This window comes from Cucurbita pepo, chromosome LG16 (assembly GCF_002806865.2).
Source record: "Cucurbita pepo subsp. pepo cultivar mu-cu-16 chromosome LG16, ASM280686v2, whole genome shotgun sequence".
Lineage (NCBI taxonomy): Eukaryota > Viridiplantae > Streptophyta > Magnoliopsida > Cucurbitales > Cucurbitaceae > Cucurbita > Cucurbita pepo.
This window is the reverse complement of record NC_036653.1, coordinates 4642104-4661348: the sequence shown is the minus strand read 5'-3', so window position 1 is coordinate 4661348 and position 19245 is coordinate 4642104. Positions and strand designations below refer to the sequence as shown.

The 19245-nt window shown below is 36.2% G+C and overlaps 2 protein-coding genes across 3 annotated transcripts; one reads left to right on the top strand and one right to left on the bottom strand.

The window, feature by feature from the left end:
• The first annotated feature begins 6589 nt into the window (after positions 1 to 6589).
• LOC111777282 (BEL1-like homeodomain protein 7) lies at positions 6590 to 11835 on the top strand. Its single transcript, XM_023656814.1, has 5 exons — positions 6590 to 7326; positions 7706 to 8630; positions 9477 to 9856; positions 9933 to 9993; positions 10938 to 11835. Exons 2-5 carry the CDS (start codon positions 7740 to 7742, stop codon positions 11643 to 11645), a joined length of 2040 nt encoding a protein of 679 aa, XP_023512582.1. The 5' UTR covers positions 6590 to 7326; positions 7706 to 7739; the 3' UTR covers positions 11646 to 11835.
• Positions 11836 to 13040: 1205 nt separating this feature from the next.
• On the bottom strand, positions 13041 to 19027 carry LOC111777614 (protein CHROMATIN REMODELING 35-like). 2 transcript variants are annotated; one of them, XM_023657285.1, is made up of 7 exons: positions 18751 to 19027; positions 18561 to 18632; positions 17309 to 17859; positions 16769 to 16957; positions 16085 to 16246; positions 13426 to 15170; positions 13041 to 13349 (listed from the first exon to the last, which is right to left on the bottom strand). In XM_023657285.1, exons 2-7 carry the CDS (start codon positions 18607 to 18609, stop codon positions 13346 to 13348), a joined length of 2700 nt encoding a protein of 899 aa, XP_023513053.1. In that variant the 5' UTR covers positions 18610 to 18632; positions 18751 to 19027; the 3' UTR covers positions 13041 to 13345. The 2 variants fall into 2 exon arrangements, with proteins under 2 accessions (XP_023513053.1, XP_023513054.1); XM_023657286.1 differs by having other exon boundaries at positions 18561 to 18616.
• Positions 19028 to 19245: the final 218 nt, after the last annotated feature.

The window sequence follows — 19245 nt, the reverse complement described above, 5'->3', positions numbered from 1 at the left end:
ATTGAGAAGACAATGAACACTAGCTACCACATAGAAACGAAGTAAAATAAATATCGATATCGATCTTTTTCTTGTTTGATATGTACTTAGAGCCATGCATCTATCTAATTTATGGGTTCTATGTAGCTACCGGTTGGCATACGACTTCAGCCGATAGCATTTTGACATGAATCTTCTCCAATAAAAAAGTTGGTTGGTATGGTAGCCAAGTGTCACAATCATACTCTTTCTTTGTAGCACTAAATTTCCCTTATAAAAATGTATAAATGGTTCCTTTTGACCTCTTTTTGGGCCCCTCAAGGAAATAATATGGGCCGAAGCCCAAACTTGAAGCCCACCCTAACAGGCCTCATTTGAATTGTGACCTGGTTTCCTCACTCTAATTAACAATATAATGTGATGAAATTACCTTTTCAAATTCCAATGAAATATTCTTTTTTTTTTTTTTAAATTAAAATTTTCAAAAGCACTTCTAATTTACAAAATGCAATGAATTTAAATTAAAATTTTGCACGTAAAGTTATACAACATCGTAGTCAAATCTAAAATAAATAAAAAATGAAAATCATACAAAATAGATGTGGATCAAGTTATTTAAATTATAAATTAAACTGACAATTCGGGTCAACACTCCTCTGTGATAGCGTAGCTCTGGAACACCTCTCCACCTCGATCGGTACTTGAAAAAGAAAAAAGAAGGTAAGTATAAAAATACTTAGTGCGCAATCTATTTGTAGGCTCTTCTCGAACCTTAACCCACTAAGTTACCATGAACTTTTCCTTAGGTTCTATTTATTCAGTCTCTCGTCCCTTCTCGAGAGTATCTAAGAAGAGAGGACCCACAAGCACTCTAGTGGGACCCAGTGCTAACATCAACATGCCACGTGTCCGGATAGAAACCCTTCTCCCTGTCTCCTCTCCGAATAAGCTCCTCTTCAATGCAAAACTCTATTTTTTGCTAAATTATAAAAATAGTTGAAATTTAATTATTATTGAAACTTCAACAATATTTTCAAATTCTCTAAAAATATTAAAAAGCATAATTACTATTATTAACTTTAAGATGAAAACTTTAATATTTCTTTAAAAAATATATAAATAAGCTAATTTAGTCAATATGTAAACGATGAAAATATTTATTTAACTTTTTAAAAAATATTAATGAAAACATATTTTTAAAACAAGGCGGGAGTATTTTTTTTATTTAAAAATATTATTAAAACTTTTGAAAATTTATATAATTTATTTCTTTATTCTTTTGTTATTTTTAAAATTTTAATTTTCACTTTTTTATCCATTAGGAGTGGGTCTTTGATGCCTCCATGATATCTAATCATTTGGCGCGTGGGTCCCACTTTCCACCATATAATCAAATTATTCTTAGATATAAATTCAAAAAAATAATATATATATATATATATATATATAAGTAATTGCAGATAATCTTTAATCACCACCGTCCACGTGTCGGATGACGTAATCATAATAGTTAAACTTCATTAGTTAATGTGTCGTATAGAAGATTATTGGTCGGGCTGGTAGTTATTAATGACGTATATTTCTTTTACTTAATTTATTATTGTTTTCCATATTTTTTTATTGATTAAATTCAAGGTTAAAATGACGTGTTAATACTTAAAAATTTTAATTTTTTATTTTATGTAAATAAGTCCAAACATTTATAAAATATTAAATAAATTTTTAAACATTCAACTTTGAAGTCTATTAAATAATGTTTAATTATAATAAGATTCGAAATTCAAATTTAGCCTATGATATCTCCAACATTCTCGTGCATCCCCTGCAACATGTTCATATTACTTGCTCGGTTCTCAGAATGAAGACTATCCATACAGGGTAACAAAGTGCATTTTCTTTTTTGATTGTTCACCCATAGAAACTTTATAGTAAAGCGTGTCTTGTCGGAACAATTTTATATTGTGTGATTTTTTGAAATTTTTCTAAAATACATGTGAATGAGAACAAATCACAGTAGAACGACTCCTCAAAATTCTCTTATGAAATATTATGAACTTTATTCTAAAAAAAAATTATGACATTAGTAAATAAAAATTAAAATTTTAAAAGAAAAATAAATAAATAAATAAAATGGGGCCTTCTAATGATTTCTTAACATGGATTAATATGTAGCCGGTCAACGGATTGACACGTGGCAGAAAAAGATTTGCCGTTGGAGTTAGGTTAAACAGACACGCGGCATAGATTGTTTTAAAAAGCTTGTTAAGGCAATCGGGAACAGTTCGTGCCGGTCGGATTTAATTACTTCTTTATTAATATATATATATATATATATATATATATATATATATAAATGTATTTAAAAATGTACTTTTTCTTTGCCTTTGTACTAAATTGAATAATTCGTTCTTCCACATTTTTATTTTATTTTCTTTAAATAATTGAAGAATTTTTTCAAAACAAATTTTAAAAAATGCTAAAAAAAAATTAAAATCGTATAATATCGAAAATGTGATTAAAAATGAAAAATAAAATATTAAAATAATTATAAATAAAAAAATTCAAGTTTTATAGTGATTTGGTAAAAATTTCAATAATATTCTTAGAATTTTTAAAAATATCTAAAAAAAAACTTATGGTTAGTTTAGTTTGTGATGAGAAATATTAATACTTTATTTTGAAAATATACCTCAATTTTCAATAATGTTTTAAAAATACCTTTAAACTTTAAAAAAAAAATTATTAATAAAAAATATCCATTTAAATTTTTTTTTTAATTTAAAGATATTATTAAAACTTTTATTAATATTTTTGAGACTATGCAAAATTTAAAAGTATTTTTTTAAATTTGGTTTTAAATTTAGGTATGATAAAATTATAAAATAATTTAAAAGGTGAGAAATAAAATTTATAATTTTAATGGGTCATAAATAATATAAACAAAAAAATTTAAAATTTAAAATTAAATTTATAGTTTTAACAAAAAAATAAATTAAATTAAATTAAAGTGAGATCATCAGAGTACACCAATCAATCCGATCAGAACGATTCGCTATTACCTGTCAGATAAATTAGATTAAAAAACCGAATCTTATTCTTTTTTATTTATTTATTTCTATTTTCATTTTATATAATTTTGAGCTTCTTTTCATGCACGCGCTATTTCCGCGACTGAACCTCACCCTCCAATCACAGCCCTCTATTTCAAATCTAACCATTGGGTGCGAATCTTTACGTTACTGTGACTGTTTAAAGGTTCTGGTGTCTGGAAACGGCAGCTGCACGGGCAGCGGCTGTTACGTGCCCCTGCCCAGAGTCAGCTCTCTTTATGTTCCGTGTTTACCCTTCCTTTTTTCACTTTATTACCACTGTCTTTGCGTGTTCTTTGGTCGTTTAAGCAGGACGTTTCTGACATTTTGTCTTTTATTTAACGGTTTTTCCCGTTTTTTCCCTTTTACCGGTATTAATATTTAGTTATGCATCTCATAATAATAATAATAATAATAATAATAATAATAATATTTGACTCAAATATTATTATTATTTTTGTAGTTTTGTATTTGTTTATATTTTTTTATAAATCTTAAAAATAGTACTTATGGTTAAAATATATATATATATTTTTTTTTATCGTATTTGAATTTTTTTTAGTTCATCCAAATTTTACTTCTCGAGATGTCCATGGGGTAGGACAAGAATGTGGAAGTCCTGTCCCCGTCTCTACTCATGTCCCCATTTGAATCTTCATCGTAACAAAATTCTCTGTTGATTTACGTAGAGATCAGGTTCTTTGTTGAGAATTTTTTTTCATGTCCTTCTTAAAAGATGACTGATGCTATGTTTGACATGTATTGTCGTAGAGTCATGAATTTATTAGCTTTTTTGGGTTTGTAAAACACGAGTTTATGAAACTTATCGGTTAGGTTATTCAATAATTTTCATTAACTTACTGACAAAACACTAGCACGTCACATGCCCAATTCAAATGGCTAATTGTGAGATCCCATATCAATTAAAGGTTAGGAACGAGTGTCAGGGAGGACACTGAGCCCTGAACGGGGTGAATTGTGAGATCCCACATCGATTGGAGATCAGGGGAATGAAACGTTTTAAAAACCTTGAAGGGAAAGTTCAAAGATGACACTAATTATCCTGCCTGAACCTACGTTGAGCCCTTTCGAGATTCTTAGTCAAGTCGGTTGTGTTAGGTAAAATGAGTTAATCCACCGCATGAACATGTGAATCGAAAATTTAGGTTGTAGAGGGTGATTTCATTAGCCAACCACTCTTTTCTTTGCTTGCCTTTTCTAATTTAATCAAACTTTACCTTTTGCTTTCCGTAATTATTGAAACTAATCAATAATTAACAATTCTATTATTTGTTAATTAAAGTTTAATGAAATGATGATGACTCAATCTTATCCATTTCAAACAAATCATTATTATTTCTCTAATCTCATCATTTTCACCCATTTTCTTATCCACTCCCTATCAGACCCGTTTTAAAATTGTGAGGTTAATGGTGATACGAAACGGACTAAAGCAAACTATATCTGCTAGCGATGGGCTTGGGCTGTTATAAATTATATCAGAGCCAGGTTTTGAGAGTTGTGCTGACGCTGGGCCTACAAGAATAGTGAATTGTGAGATCCCACGTCGATTGGAAGGTGCTAACGGAGGTCAAACATGAGATGCATGGGAATGAATATCAGGGCATACAAATGCTGAAATTTTGATCCGAATCTTAGACATGAAACGTTACATGTAGGTATTTTTTATGCGTATACAAACTTAAATATAATAAATTTCTACGTTCAAATAGTCAATTACGAGACCATCTCGATGTTGTTCTCAAATCACCTATCTCTTTCTTCTCCTTCGCTCGACCTAGTGAGGTTCGATTAGATCAGATCTGACATCACTGTAGCTCATTTGGTTCTTTCGCTCCTTGATTGTGGAGCGATATACCGAGAAGGAAAAGAAGAAAAAGTTCATTTCGAAAATAAACAATAATAATAATAATATCGCTCGTAACATAAATTTTTAAATAGTTTATTATATTAAAAAAAAAATGGAGGATAAGGTGAAGGATAATTATATTCGTAGAGAGAATGGGGATTTCATTCTCAATGCTATAATCCAAAAGGTGACGAACAAAATATTTTGGGAAGTATTTATACCACATTTAGTGGGAATATACTCTTTTTTTTTTCTTTTTTCATTTAATTTCAATTTGTAAAACGTTCTCGGGAAAGTTCTTCTTCAACTATTCTCGGTATGTTCGTCTTGTCATCTGATTAGGGTTAAAGAAGTCAAAATCTTCGATGAACTCGAAATCTCAATTCTTCTTCTAAGGTGTGAGATTCCACGTTAGTTGGAGAGGAAAACGAAATATTTGTTATAATAGTGTAGAAACCTCTCCCTAGCCGATGCTTTTAAAAATTGTGAGGCTGATGGCGATAGGTAACGGCTGAAGCGGACAATATTTGCTAGCGGTGGGTTTGAGCTGTTACCAATGGTATCAAAGCTAGACACCAGATGGTGTGTTAGGACGCTGGCCCCAAGAAGGGGGATTGTGAGATTCCACATTGGTTGGAGAGGGGAACAAAATATTCTTTATGAGTGTGCAGAAATATCTTCCTAGATACATTTTAAAAATCGTGACACTGATGACGATACGTAACAGCTTAAAGTAAATAATATTTGGAGCAAACTCCCAAACTTGGTGGTTAAACTCTACTGCGGTGACGATACTTGTTAATTAAAAAAATAGAATTAATCAATTGGTGTATACATACATACATATCGTATACTTACACAAAACTAATATATAATATATTTAATTACTTAATAAATAAATAAATAAATAAATATATATATATATATTAATTAAGTGTCTGAAAAAGTTACTCTAATATTTAAATTTGATATTTTATAAATTAGGTTACAAAAATGTTATATTATATTTTAATTTGGAATTTTTTTTTTACTTAATTCAGTTGAGTTTGTCCGTTACAACGATTCTTATTAAATAATAAACTTAGCCCCACCTAACCGAACCATATAAAATATTTATTTATTTATTTTTAAATACTTAATTAAAATTTGCAAAACCAATTTCAATACATATTTTAAAAAATTACTTTCAAAATAGTTAAATATTATTTTTAAGTGTGATTGACTAATAAAAAAAAAATTATGAAATAAAAAATATTTATAATTACATTGATTTTGTCTAGCCGAATCTAGCTTTAACATAACTGACGAAACAATCAAATTCATAAAATTTTCATTTATTTTAACCAAACTCAACTTAAATAAGTTTATAACGAGACTCAAACCGTATGGATTAGACTGGATATTAAGTTTTTAGGTGATCTATTTTTTTTAACACAATTATCAATTAATGCTTCATTTTGTTAAATGAAGTAAATTAAGGGTTAAAAAAATAAATAATAAAGGTGAGGTAAGAAATTTAAATACAATAAAATTGAGGACCACAAATGCAAACAAAAAATTGTTGTAACAAAATGACAAATACAGTGATACGAGCACTAAGCCATTAACCAACAGCTATGAGTTGCAGCAGATTAAAAATTTTCCCTCTCCCAAATAAAATAAAATAAAATAAAATAAAATAAAATTATGGGTATGGAGAAGGAGGGTGCGTTGCAGCACAAACCAGACCTTCCATGCCCATGGGATGAGAGAGAAGGAGGGGCAGGGTTAGAGAGAGAAAGGGTTCTTTTGGGGTTTAAGAAGAAGAAGAAGAAGAAGAAGCAGCAGCAATAAGTGTACCAACTGGTAGTTTGGGATTGAGCCTCTTAACCAAACACGCCCTTACCGATCAAGAACAATATCAAGAACAAGATCAAGATCAAGAACACGAAGAACAAGAACAAGAACAGCGAGGCATTTGATTTCTTTCAGGTGGGTTTCTAGAAAAGCAGCCGTAGCCACAAAAGGGGAGGGCTCTTTTCTTTTTGGGAGTGCAAGAAAAAGAAGAGAAGGAGAAATAAAGAGGAAATTAAAGGCATCGTTTAGAGAGACCAAAAGAAACCAAAGAAAAAAGGAATTGGGTTTTACTCTCACGTGGGAATTTGATGCAAATTTTAGATAAGAATCGTATGGTTTTAAATTATTTCTTTAAGATCCTTTGATTTCTTTGTGTTTTATTGTGTATAGTTCCTTCTTGTTCTGTTTATCTTTCTGGGGTTTGCAGAAATTCCCATGAACACTTAGATTTAGCGTTGTGTTGGTATTTGGGATTCTTGGGTTCCGCCGATCGGGTGCTGTTTTCCACTTTTTTGGTTCCCTCCGACACCCACAGCCGTCGCGGATTTCAGGGTAATTTTAGCTTAAACTATACTTATTGCTTAATCACTTTTGTTTGTTTATTCAAATATGAACTTAAAATATTCAATTCTTGTTGATTTCTTGTGCTGATCAGCTCTGCATGCAGGTTATGAGTAGCTTTTTGTTGTTTGTTTGTTCTATTTCTTCTTGTTTTTGTGGGGTTTGGAGCTTTTTTGATTGATATTGTTGTGAATTTGGCTGTATATTAAGTAACTGGAGGATCTGTGGTCTTGGTGTTTGTTTTAACACTTCATTAGTCATTGAAAACCCTGTGGATTTGCCATCTTGGGTTGAGTTTTTGTTTGTTTGTTGACATTCAATTCAACTTTGATTAATTGGGGTCTGAAAGTTTTGTTTGGTGACAACGTAGAAGCTGAAGAATTCTGAATTGAGAGGAAAAATCTATGGCTACTTACTACTCGAGTTCGAATAACGAAAGGGATACTACTCCAATCCTCTATTCGAGGGGAGCTTTGCTCGGTTCGTATGAAGAAACAGCAGTTCTTCCACGGAATATGATGATGAATGCAAATTCTGGGACGTTCATGGATTCATTGCCTTCACAGGCGCAAAATGGTTGTAGTTCGATAACGCCTGTTGGAGCGGTTGGAACTGCCCAACAGCAGCAGGAGTTCTTAACGAATCTTGGTGGTTCGCGAATTTCTGACCATGATTTCAATACATGGAGAGAGGATCGGAGTGAAATGCTTGGTACGAATTCGATGTGTGTTTCGACCAATGTTGTTCGTGGTGGGCAGAATTTGCAGGGTCAGGGGTTGTCCCTTACTCTGAGTACACAAATCCCATCTGGAATCCAAATGGCTTCAATCCCCTACAGAGACTCGGATGTCGGTTTAGCTTCATTCCTGAGGCCTAATCCGACAAGCTCGGGTGAGGATGGCTGCAGAAATGGCGCTTCTCGAGATGAACAATTGAGAAATGGAGAAAACTTGGCCAAGGGTGAATTATCTCCTTACAGCATGTCTAGTATTGCAAGAACTATGCCTAATTCGAAGTACCTTAAGGCAGCACAACAACTGCTTGATGAAGTTGTTAATGTCAGGAAAGCTTTGAAGCGACCGAATAATGAGAGAGATCCGAGTTCTCACGAGCGTGAAACTGGAACTGCCGAGAATGGTGATGCAGGAACTAAAAATGACACTTCGATGCAAACTGCAAGTGGAGTGTCTTCAAAACCTCAAGAAACTGGGAGCAATTCAACATGTGAGCTCTCACATGCTGAAAAGCAAGATTTGCAGAACAAGTTGACAAAGCTTTTATACATGTTGGATGAGGTAATATAATGTTTTATATTGATATCTATTTTGTTGTGAACTGGACTATTTTAAATGATGCAAGCCTCGACATATCATGGTTGGATCAACAACATTGATAAAAGTCTGTATTCGATATTGCGTCGCTGTGGAATTAGATAACGTCAACACTTGAAATTGGTTTGCCTTTACTTCCTGAAAGGTGGATATGAACTTTTGATGGTGTAACAACCCAAGCCCACCGCTAGCAGATATTGTCCTCTCTGGGATTTCCCTTTCACGCTTCCCCTTACGTTTTCTAAAACGCGTTTGCTAGGGAGAGGTTTCCACGCCCTTATAAAGAATGTTTTGTTCTCCTCCCCAACCGATGTACAATCTCACAATTCACACCCTTCGGGGCCCAGCGTCCTCGTTGACACTCATTTCCTTCTCCGATCGATGTGAGACCCCCAATTCACCCTCCTTCGGGGTCCAGCATCCTTGCTGGTACATTGCCTCGTGTCCACCCCCTTCAGGGCTCAGCCTCCTCGCTAGCACATCGTCTGGTGTCTAGCTTTGATACCATTTGTAACAACCCAAGCCTATCACTAGTAGATATTGTCCTCTTTGAGTTTTCCCTGGGCTTCCCCTCAAGGTTTTTAAAACGCGTCTGCTAGGGAGAGGTTTCCACACCCTTATAAAGAATGCTTCATTCTCCTTCCCAACTGATATGGGATCTCACAATCCACCCCCTTCGGGGCCTAACGTCCTCGCTGGCACTTGTTTCCTTCTCCAATCGATGCCATCGATGCAGCAACTAAATTGAGTTTTGATACTTTGTCCCGTGGAAGTAGTTGCTCAAGGTCAAATGGTTATCTTGTCTTGTAGGTTGATAGAAGGTACAATCAGTATTATCATCAGATGCAGATAGTAGTGTCATCATTTGATGTGATTGCTGGATGTGGGGCATCTAAGCCATATACTGCACTTGCACTCCAGACTATATCCCGTCATTTTCGGTGCTTGCGGGATGCCATAGCTGGTCAAGTCAGAGCTACTCGTAAAAGCCTAGGAGAGCACGAGAATTCTGGAAACGACAAAGGAGTTGGAATCACTCGTCTTAGATACGTGGACCAGCAGTTAAGGCAACAGAGAGCTCTTCAGCAGCTTGGCATGATACAGCAGCATGCATGGAGGCCTCAAAGAGGATTGCCTGAAAACTCTGTTTCGATTCTCCGTGCTTGGCTGTTCGAGCATTTCCTTCATCCGTAAATCTTTGACACTAGTATTTCGATTTACGTTCTCTTTGCAGTAACAAAACTTAACCAAGTACTAAATTTCCAGGTATCCAAAGGATTCTGATAAGATCATGCTTGCAAGGCAGACGGGTTTGACTAGAAGTCAGGTAAAACTCAGAAGCTTAACTTTTTCCCAAGTACTAAATTTCCAGGTGCTGAATTGACTGTTGAATGTGGTAATATAAATAGAAAAACAACCATGGCTCTGGAAAGATTGTTGATCATGGATAATATTTCTTGAATCAATCTGTGTGATATTTCCAAAAAGGCCAAACTTGATCATGTCTGAAAAGATCTGTCAGCTGGAAGTAGCTATATGTTTTGTAGGCTGCCAATTTAGTTCCAACATAGACTTTACATGTGAGATTCCACATCAGTCTCGGTGGGGGAGGAGAACGAAGCATCCTTTATAAGGGTGTGGAAACCTCTCCCTAGCAAACAAGTTTTAAAACCTTGAGGGGAAGCCCGAAAGGGAAAACCCCATAGAGGACAATATTTGCTAGCGGTGGGCTTGAGCCGTTACAAATAGTATCAGAGCCAGACATCAGGTGATGTGCCGGCGAGGAGGTTGAGCCCCGAAGGGGGGTGGATATGAGACGGTGTGCTATCAAGGATGCTGGGCCCCGAAGGGGGTGGATTGGGGGGGTCCCACATCGATTGGAGAAGGGAACGAGTGGCAGCGAGGACGTTAGGTCTCGAAGAGGGGTGGATCGTGAGATCCCACATTGGTTGGGGAGGAGAACGAAGCATCCTTTACAAGGTGTGGAAACCTCTCCCTAGCAGGTGCATTTTAAAAACGTTTAGGGAAAACCCAAAAGGGAAAGCTCAAAGAGAACAATATCTGTTAGCGGTGAGCTTGGGCGGTTAGATTACATTTCTCCACCACCATGTCTATATTTACTTTACGTTTTGCAAAAACAATGTTTTTTTCAACATTTACCAATTACCTTGCTTTTGGTCATCATTTCACATCTTTCTTTTATATTACTGTATTTTTTGTACCGACACGTGTTCTTATATTATATTTGTCACCGTCTATGGGATCACACAGGTCTCTAATTGGTTTATCAATGCGCGTGTACGTCTTTGGAAACCTATGGTAGAGGAGATGTACAAGGAAGAAATAGGCAGTGTGGACATGGACTCTATATCATCATCTGAAAATGCTAGCAAGGCAACAAAAGGAGATAACAAGACCTTCGAGGATGATAAAGAGGAGGATCTGCAACAAAGTGCAAGTTCAACAGCGACCGAAAGATGTAGCACTGGAGATATCGTCGACTTAAAATCAGACCAAGTCTCTAATCTCGCAAACTCGGGTTCCAACAGACTAGCTAGTTTCCAAAATGGTGCTCATGTTGAAGCCGAAAACGAGCTGATAAAGCCGAATGAGGAGCTAAGGTCTAATGTAAATAACTCTAATTTCTTTCCTGATGCAATTGTCCAGTCTCAGGGAGAGAGTGACAGGTTTATGGCTGCTGCTGCCGCCGCCTATCACATGTCTGAATTGGGAAGGTTCGGGACGGTTGGCGGGGTATCACTTACGCTGGGTTTGCAGCATTGTGAGGGTGGTGGTGGCATACCTATGCCTGCTGGGACACACCATGGTTTTGCAGCCATGAGAGGAGACGATATGTACAACGCTGCTGCTGCAGCGTCTTCTCTCGGGGAAACGGTGCATTTCGAATGCGTAAATGCTGCTGGGAATCCGCAACTGAGGTTCGGCCCTTCCCATCTTTATCACGATTTTGTTGTGTAAAAGTTAAACTGTACAAGATTTGCTTATCTGCATCATATACTAAATGATATGAACACCATTGGGAGGAGCAAAGGAACATGGATTCTTCTTGTCTGGTTTCTTGTCCTCCATATATATATATATATATATTTGTAATATATCATGTAGTTGATTGGAAGGTTAGCTATATTGTTCTTCTCTGGTTGGTTTATCTGCATATGATTCAATTAGTTCCAAACTTTGGGTTCCTCAAGAAATTTTAGCCCTTTGATAAATGTGAAGTTATTTCTCATGAATAAACTCGTTGTTTCTATTTTCATTCATTGGATTTAGCTCTTTGATTAATTTGGTACTTATTCTTACCTATCGTTTGAGACATAATAAATTCCCCTTTTTATTAATTCTTTATCCTCGAGAACTATTAGAATCTCTGTAATAGTGTGAAAAGAAAGGAAGACTTGATTCCAAGTTGTTCAAGAACAGTGACATTGAGTTTTTCGCCGTATTGCCTTACAATTAGTCGGCTCTATTTCTTAATGGATATTTGTCAAATTTAGGATTGAAAATGGGTCCTTTTTCATAATTTCTTTTTAATGTTTGCATTTACCCTAAACTTTAAAACTTTAAAGGCAAAGGCGAACTTCTTGATTGTTGATTCAAAAAAAATGCTAAATTGTCAACTAGCTCTTCCCCTTTTTCGATTCACTCATTATACAAGCAAGCAGTCATTCAACTCTACACCGCTTTTGCATCAATTTCTTCCCTATTTTGAGTCCTATCGTCAAACGATAGAGGACACAATTCTTTGTTCATCCCCAAATGGAAGTCCATCGTACCATTCTTAAATTAATCCAAACTTCTTAGAGTAATTTTTAATTATTAAGCTTAAAAAACATTTTTTAGAAGCTATACTAAAACACATGAAATTACTAATTTTTTTTAGAGCTTATAAAGATTTTGGTTTTGTCTAAAAAAAAAAAAGCATTTTGTTCACAGGTTATTCCAACGCACTATTCTATTCCAATCAAACTCAACCCGACTCAATTCTGTCCGTTCCATCTATTGCATCCATAACTCCATTAATAACTAAGGAAATAATCAACATAAGTAGACAATATCAGTTAATATTGTACAGATCTATTATTCCATAATGAGTTTAGAATTTACCTTCATCTCCTTCAAATTGTAAGTTGTAAAATCCCACATCAATTGGGGAGGAGAACGAGCATTCTTTATAAAGGTATGGAAACCTCTCTTTAGCAGATCCGTTTTAAAAACCTTGAGGGAAAGCCCAAAAAGAATAATATCTGCCAGAGGTGAGCATAGGCCGTTACATAAGTCCGCTCCATAATCCCATAACCTGTAGCTCCATTATCCAAAATTATTAAGATGGGTAGCATAAAAGAGAAACTGCACTCAAAATGAACTGTACCAAAACTTTGTTACCAAAAAAGCTTTGATCTATGGCGTCTTTAGGAGTTAGTTGAGTGTCACAAACTCCATTTACTTACTGTGAACAATATTCAGGCAAGGCAGCAGTCATGCTATACAAGTCAGAAACAAAGCTATCTGCCTATGATCTTCACAAAAAAAAAAAAAAAAAAGGAAAAAACAAATCCATGAACAGGTTATAGGAACAAAATGCTCTCATGAACAGTTTCGATGAGACAAAGATAAATAATAATTCCCTTTGCCTCATCTGTACTATTATATTGCAGGCTCTACCTGAAAATGGTAAAGAAGACGATGTCAGGAAACATTTAAGTAGAGCTCAACTGGGGAGAATAAAGAGCGAACTGACCTTCTGTACAGAACTTTGACATCTTGTCTAAGAAGCGGGGTTTCTAGAAAGTTATCGCCACACTCTTTCACGTCGACCGTCTCCACTTCAAAGTCGTGATAGCCACAATACTCGTTCCATTCAAACCACATTTTTGCAATTAGTTCCTTCTTGAAGCAAGTACTGTGATCTCCCTCTTCAGGTGAATCAGCAGCCACCAATCTATATGCGAAGACTTTCTTTGTTTGACCGGGACGGAATGCACGACCAATTGCCTGGCGGGTCACTGATGGATTGAGATGAACATCCAAGATGATGATACGTGATGCCCCTACCAAAGATATGCCCTCCCCACAAGCCTTGATGGAGCCAAAGAAGACTTTGGCATCAGGTGAGTTGTTGAAACGATCCATCGACCATTCCCGATGCTCGGAAGTTGTTTCACCGGATATCATGAAAGTTTCTTTTCCTGGACTCCAACCCTTCTTCTGCACAACCAATCTCTCCATGAATTTCAAAGGAAGGAGGTATTGGCTAAATACCAGCAGCTTCTCTCCAGTAGTAGCGCACAAATTCAGCATATTAAGAAAGAATTTCGCTTTCACTCCATCTTTAACGTCCAGCTGGTCGATGACCTCGTCTATTTTATCATCCGTCACAGTAGCATTAACAGAGAAAACATTCAACTTTGGATGCAAATAAACAGCACTACCAGCAGAGCTTATTTTGAACTTCCTGTTAAACTTTTTGACTTTTTCACCTTCATGCTTCTGTTTAGGGGTGAGATTTAGCACCACAGTGAAGTCAACCAGTCCAGGGAGCTCATCGAGAAAATCTCCTTTATAATAATGCAGAATCTTGCTAGTCATCTCACGTAAATCATGGATGACACTCACTTTCCTCCTGAAATCTGTATCCTTCTGAAGCGTGTGTTCCACCAAGTCATAAAAAGCAGCATCCACACCTGCTTTGAACTGCTTCCTCGCACCAGGTATATCCACTCTTGACATGATACGTTTGATGATAGGTCGAGAAGTTTCTGATCTCATGAACTTCGGTCGAACGAGATTCACTATATTGAATACCTCTTTAACATGATTTTGATATAAGGTTCCTGAAAGAACCACTTTTCGTGGAGTTCTGACTTTGGCAAGAGTTTGCAAAATATCAGTGTTCTCATTTCTTGGTGTATGCCCCTCATCTAGGATGAGAATGGAGGGAACCTTGAGCAATATATTTTGACATGCAGTTGATGCAGCATTGGTTTCGACATCGCAGACGATCGTGGAAAATTGTTTGTATCCTAAGAACAGGATACTCTTGTGCTCGACCCACTGATTCAGAACGGTTAGCTGTTGAGCCCTATTATCTGCTTTAACGGAATAGAAATCATAGAGTGGAATATCTTCCACTTGCCAAATCTGAAACTCCTTTTTCCATATAGCTAAGATTCCTTTGGGAAGCACAACCAATGGTCTAGCCTGTGGATACTTAGCTAAGAAACTTTGCATGAAACTGATTATCATAAATGTTTTTCCAGAACCAGGAGCATGGGCTAAAATGCAGCCTCCTGGATTGTCCGTTACCAAGTTGCTTATAAGGAAATTGAAACCCTCAATTTGATGAGGTTTCATTTGCTTCATATGTCTAGGGTGTGCAGAAATTTCAGTGACCGTCAAATCATCTTCTGAGATTTTAACTCCAACAATATCGCCTGAATCTTTGTTACGAGATTCAGACATGTATGTTCTTGTGCTCCTCTTACCCTGGAAGAAAAAAACACAAATCAGTGTGAGTTCACAGAAGATGACAGAGCTGATAGCAAATGAAGATCACAATCGAATTTTCAAAATTATATTACTTTACATATGTGAGATCCCACATCGGTTGGAGAGTGGAACAAAGCATTCTTTTTAAGGATGTGGAAACCTCTCCCAAGTAGGTGCATTTAAAAAAAACTTGAGGGAAAGCCTGGAAGGAAAAACCCAAAGAGGACAATATCTGCTAGTGGTGGGTTTGGGCTGTTACAAATGGTATTAGAGCCAGTCACCGCGCGTGGCATGGTATTAGAGCCAGTCACCGCGCAGTGTGCCACGAGGACGTTGGGCCCCCAAGGGGCACCTTGTGAGATCCCACATCGGTTGGAGAGAGGAACAAAGCATTGCTAATAAGAGTGTGGAAACCTCTCCCTAGTAGACGCGTTTTAAAAACTTGAGGGGAAACCCAGAAGGAAAAGCCCAAAGAGGACAATATCTGCTAGCGATGTGTTTGGGTTATTACAACATAACTAGTTCAAGTTGGGTCAATAAAAATATCGAACAGTAAGATTTAAGAAGGATGCTCTTAACCGACTTAAGACAAATCTAAGATTTAATATTTCAGCTAGAGAGAGAGAGAGAGAGAGAGAGAGAGAAGAGGGGCCAGCTTTTGATCATAAACTCAGCAAAAGCGTCGTTCAAATATATACCGATCGCTTCCACATTTGAGAATCGTGGGTGACTACAAAAACTACTACCCATAGGCTTATGGGCTACAATTTTAAATTATTCTGCTCTTCTTTGGCACTTAAAAGTAAATAGAACAAAGGCAGGAAAACTCGGATGTTTAACTTCCGTTCTATGTAAGCAAAACAATATGACATAAGCTATAAGATATATAAAATGGCAATAGAGACACAAACCTTGTTGTACTGAAACTCAAAAATGGTCTCAATTCCTCTGTCAATAACCCCACATATGCGACAGACATAACCAAGATCATCCTTAAAGAGAAAAGAATGATCACAGTCCACAGCATCTGTGCTTGGTTGATTAGATGATGAATCTACGGCAACATCCAAGTCCTAGGAAAAGTTAAGGTTGCAAGAACTAAAACTTTAATAGGAAGAAGTTAAGTTGATAATAAAGGAAATCAAGGGGTAAAATTCTACATTAACCCATACATATAATTAGGATTTTTCTTCGAACACGTAACAAACGCTTCCCTACTACTTGACTACAACAATATTCAATATACAAAGATTCTTTATCAATTATGATCAACGTCATTTAAGGAATTACTGGAAATAATTGCGAAACTTAGAAGACGAAGTAGATTTGTATATAGCTACATATAATCTCTCAATCATGCTTCCTTTGATTTCTTACAAACCAAATTTCTAAAATAGTTGTTTTCACAGCATTCATACCGATTAACTTAACTTTGCTTTTGAACTTGAGTCATTATTTAACAAGACCCAGATTAGCACATTAAGCCTGGTCCCTAATAAACTAAGGGTATATAATTAGGATATAATGCAGTGCAGACTATACACAAGAGCTGAAGGAAACAGCAGTTAATGAAATCATATACATAATAACAATACCTTGGAACATTCTAATGCCATATTCATGTCGTTCCAAATATCTCCAAGGCCATCATCTTCACTGTTAGCCTGTTCGCTGACCTCATCCTCGTCCTCTTCTACACCAACGTAAACACCTTTGTCCTTCTTACTAATAGTTTCACTTTCACTAATAGGAGTTGCTTCCTCCCCATTTAAAGCTCGGTGATCCTAACAATCAGTTGGTAAATTAGACAGCTATGGTTAAGTAAAAAAAAAAAAAAAACAAAAATGGCCAAGGAAGAGAGAGTATAAAACTGACTCTTAACAAGAGAAAGCCATCCTTACCGGGTACTCGACCCAAACCCTTATTGGGTATGAACAGCATTTCTTGACTATTTGTTTGTATCAAAATTTCACAAAATTAAATATTATTGTTCTATTTGAAAAAAGGGTAAGCTACTATATAAGATGTAGTTATTAACTTTTAGCTGTATGGATGTATCGCAAATATTCAGTTTCATATAAAAGTTTGAACTTAATAAATGCAGCTACAGTAACATAGATGTCTAACGAGCTCACCACTACCGATATGGCCTTGAACAAACTTTGTCCAGGTGGTCTAGGCAGCACAACCTCTTGAAAAGGATGTATAACCCTCTGATCTTTGCTTTCTTCCTCATCAGAATCAATTATTACAATAGGCAATCGTGATTTCTCGACATGGTTGGAACAAACATCATCAAGGGCAGAATCATCTTCCAAATCAATGAGATTATGAACCAACGGGGAAGCTTGATGGTTCGTTGCCTCTGTACACTCATTACGTCTCCCCAGATCAAATAACGTACTTGACAGCGTAGGATACTTTGCAATGTAAGGACTTAGAATTTGCATCTTATGGGAAACAAGGGCTTCTATCTCTTTAGTGACACTTCCAAACTGACCACAATTCAAACCATCGATCAAATTATTAATGGCAAACGGATCAGAGTAATCAACTATTTTTGCTGAGTTCTTCATTTTGTTTTGTCTCGGCGTGTCACACTTTTGGGCAGAAAAGGTGGCCGTGCTGGGAAGATTTCTTCCATCGGTAGATAGTTTTAATCTCTTACGTTTCCCATAATACAGTCCTGGGTACAATGAATAGCACATTATCAGTATCAGAATGAAAACAAACATCCATCAATGGCTACATATTCAGGCTTAGCAAAGAAAAGCTAAATCCAAGTGTTTCTCATAAAGATTAAATAAATAACTAAATTCAAGAATATTGCACCAGGAGAAAGGAAAAGGAAGATATTAGATGAAAGAAACGACATGGGAAGAAAACAAGACCAGCATCAAACAAAGCATATTAAATCAAATAAACAAAATAGTTTACTATTTTTCCATATAGAAAATGGTTTAAACAACAAATGCCCGACATAATCGTCCATATGACTGTAAAACCATGAATGATACAAGTTTCAAAACAAGGGTATTTCATTCTCTTGAAACCAACAAAGTAGGCCCAATTTTTTTTTGTTTGTTCGAAGAACCTTACCGTACGTGCTGATACAGCTAAATGATGAACAGTTTATCTAGCTCAATTTTTCACACATTACACACACACAAACAAAACCCTTCTCTAGTTTTCTGGGTTCATCAATAAAACAGAGTCAAATTCACACTGTAACAGCATAATCAGTGCAATAGAAAACGAGGATAGCAAGAGCATGTAACATTCCATAGCCATAATCAAGTGAACGGACATAACCAGAGCATTACCATACACAACCCACAAGGGGAAAAATCAAAAAAAGAAAATACATTTAGGGAAGAGAAAGAGTACCATTTGGAGTGGCGTAGCTACTGGGGGAGAAGTCAATGGTCGCGTCCATAGTATGCCTAAGTTCAGAAAACACTGAGCATTTCCACAAACATAAGGTGAAGATTACACTCCATAACAGGAAAAGAAAATGACAAAAATGTAAAGGAAGATATGAGACATCGCCGAGTTCGCGCATAAAACCACAACTTACCTCGAGGAACAGGGAGGCTGTGAAATTTGATCAATCCAAGGGGAGGAAGAATCTGAGAACCCGCAGAAAACCCCAATTTCAATAATTGAGGGTTCAATTGAAAGGGAAATTGACTCACATTTTCATTCAAAACCCGCTGAAGTTCTTTCTCGCTGATCTTGAAAATGGAGAGCGAGAGAGAGAGAGAGAGAGGGCGAATGAAAGTAGGAGCGAGACGAAGGAAATGGAAGGGTCTGCTCTGCTGCTCAGGCTGAGGGGTCGTTGCGCAAAACGGCGGCGTTTGAAGGGCTCGCGTGTGTGCGTTGACGAGGGTGCCTTTGATTTCGTGGACCAATCAGAACTCAATAAAATAGCCACGGTCTTTACGTCAGCTTTACGACTCAGACGACCGGTCCGCGGCGGATTTGCCCGTTTTTTAATTTTTAATTTTATGTCTAATAAATTTTTAATAAATCTAAATTTATAAAAAATAATTTCAGAGCAATTTGAATAGTG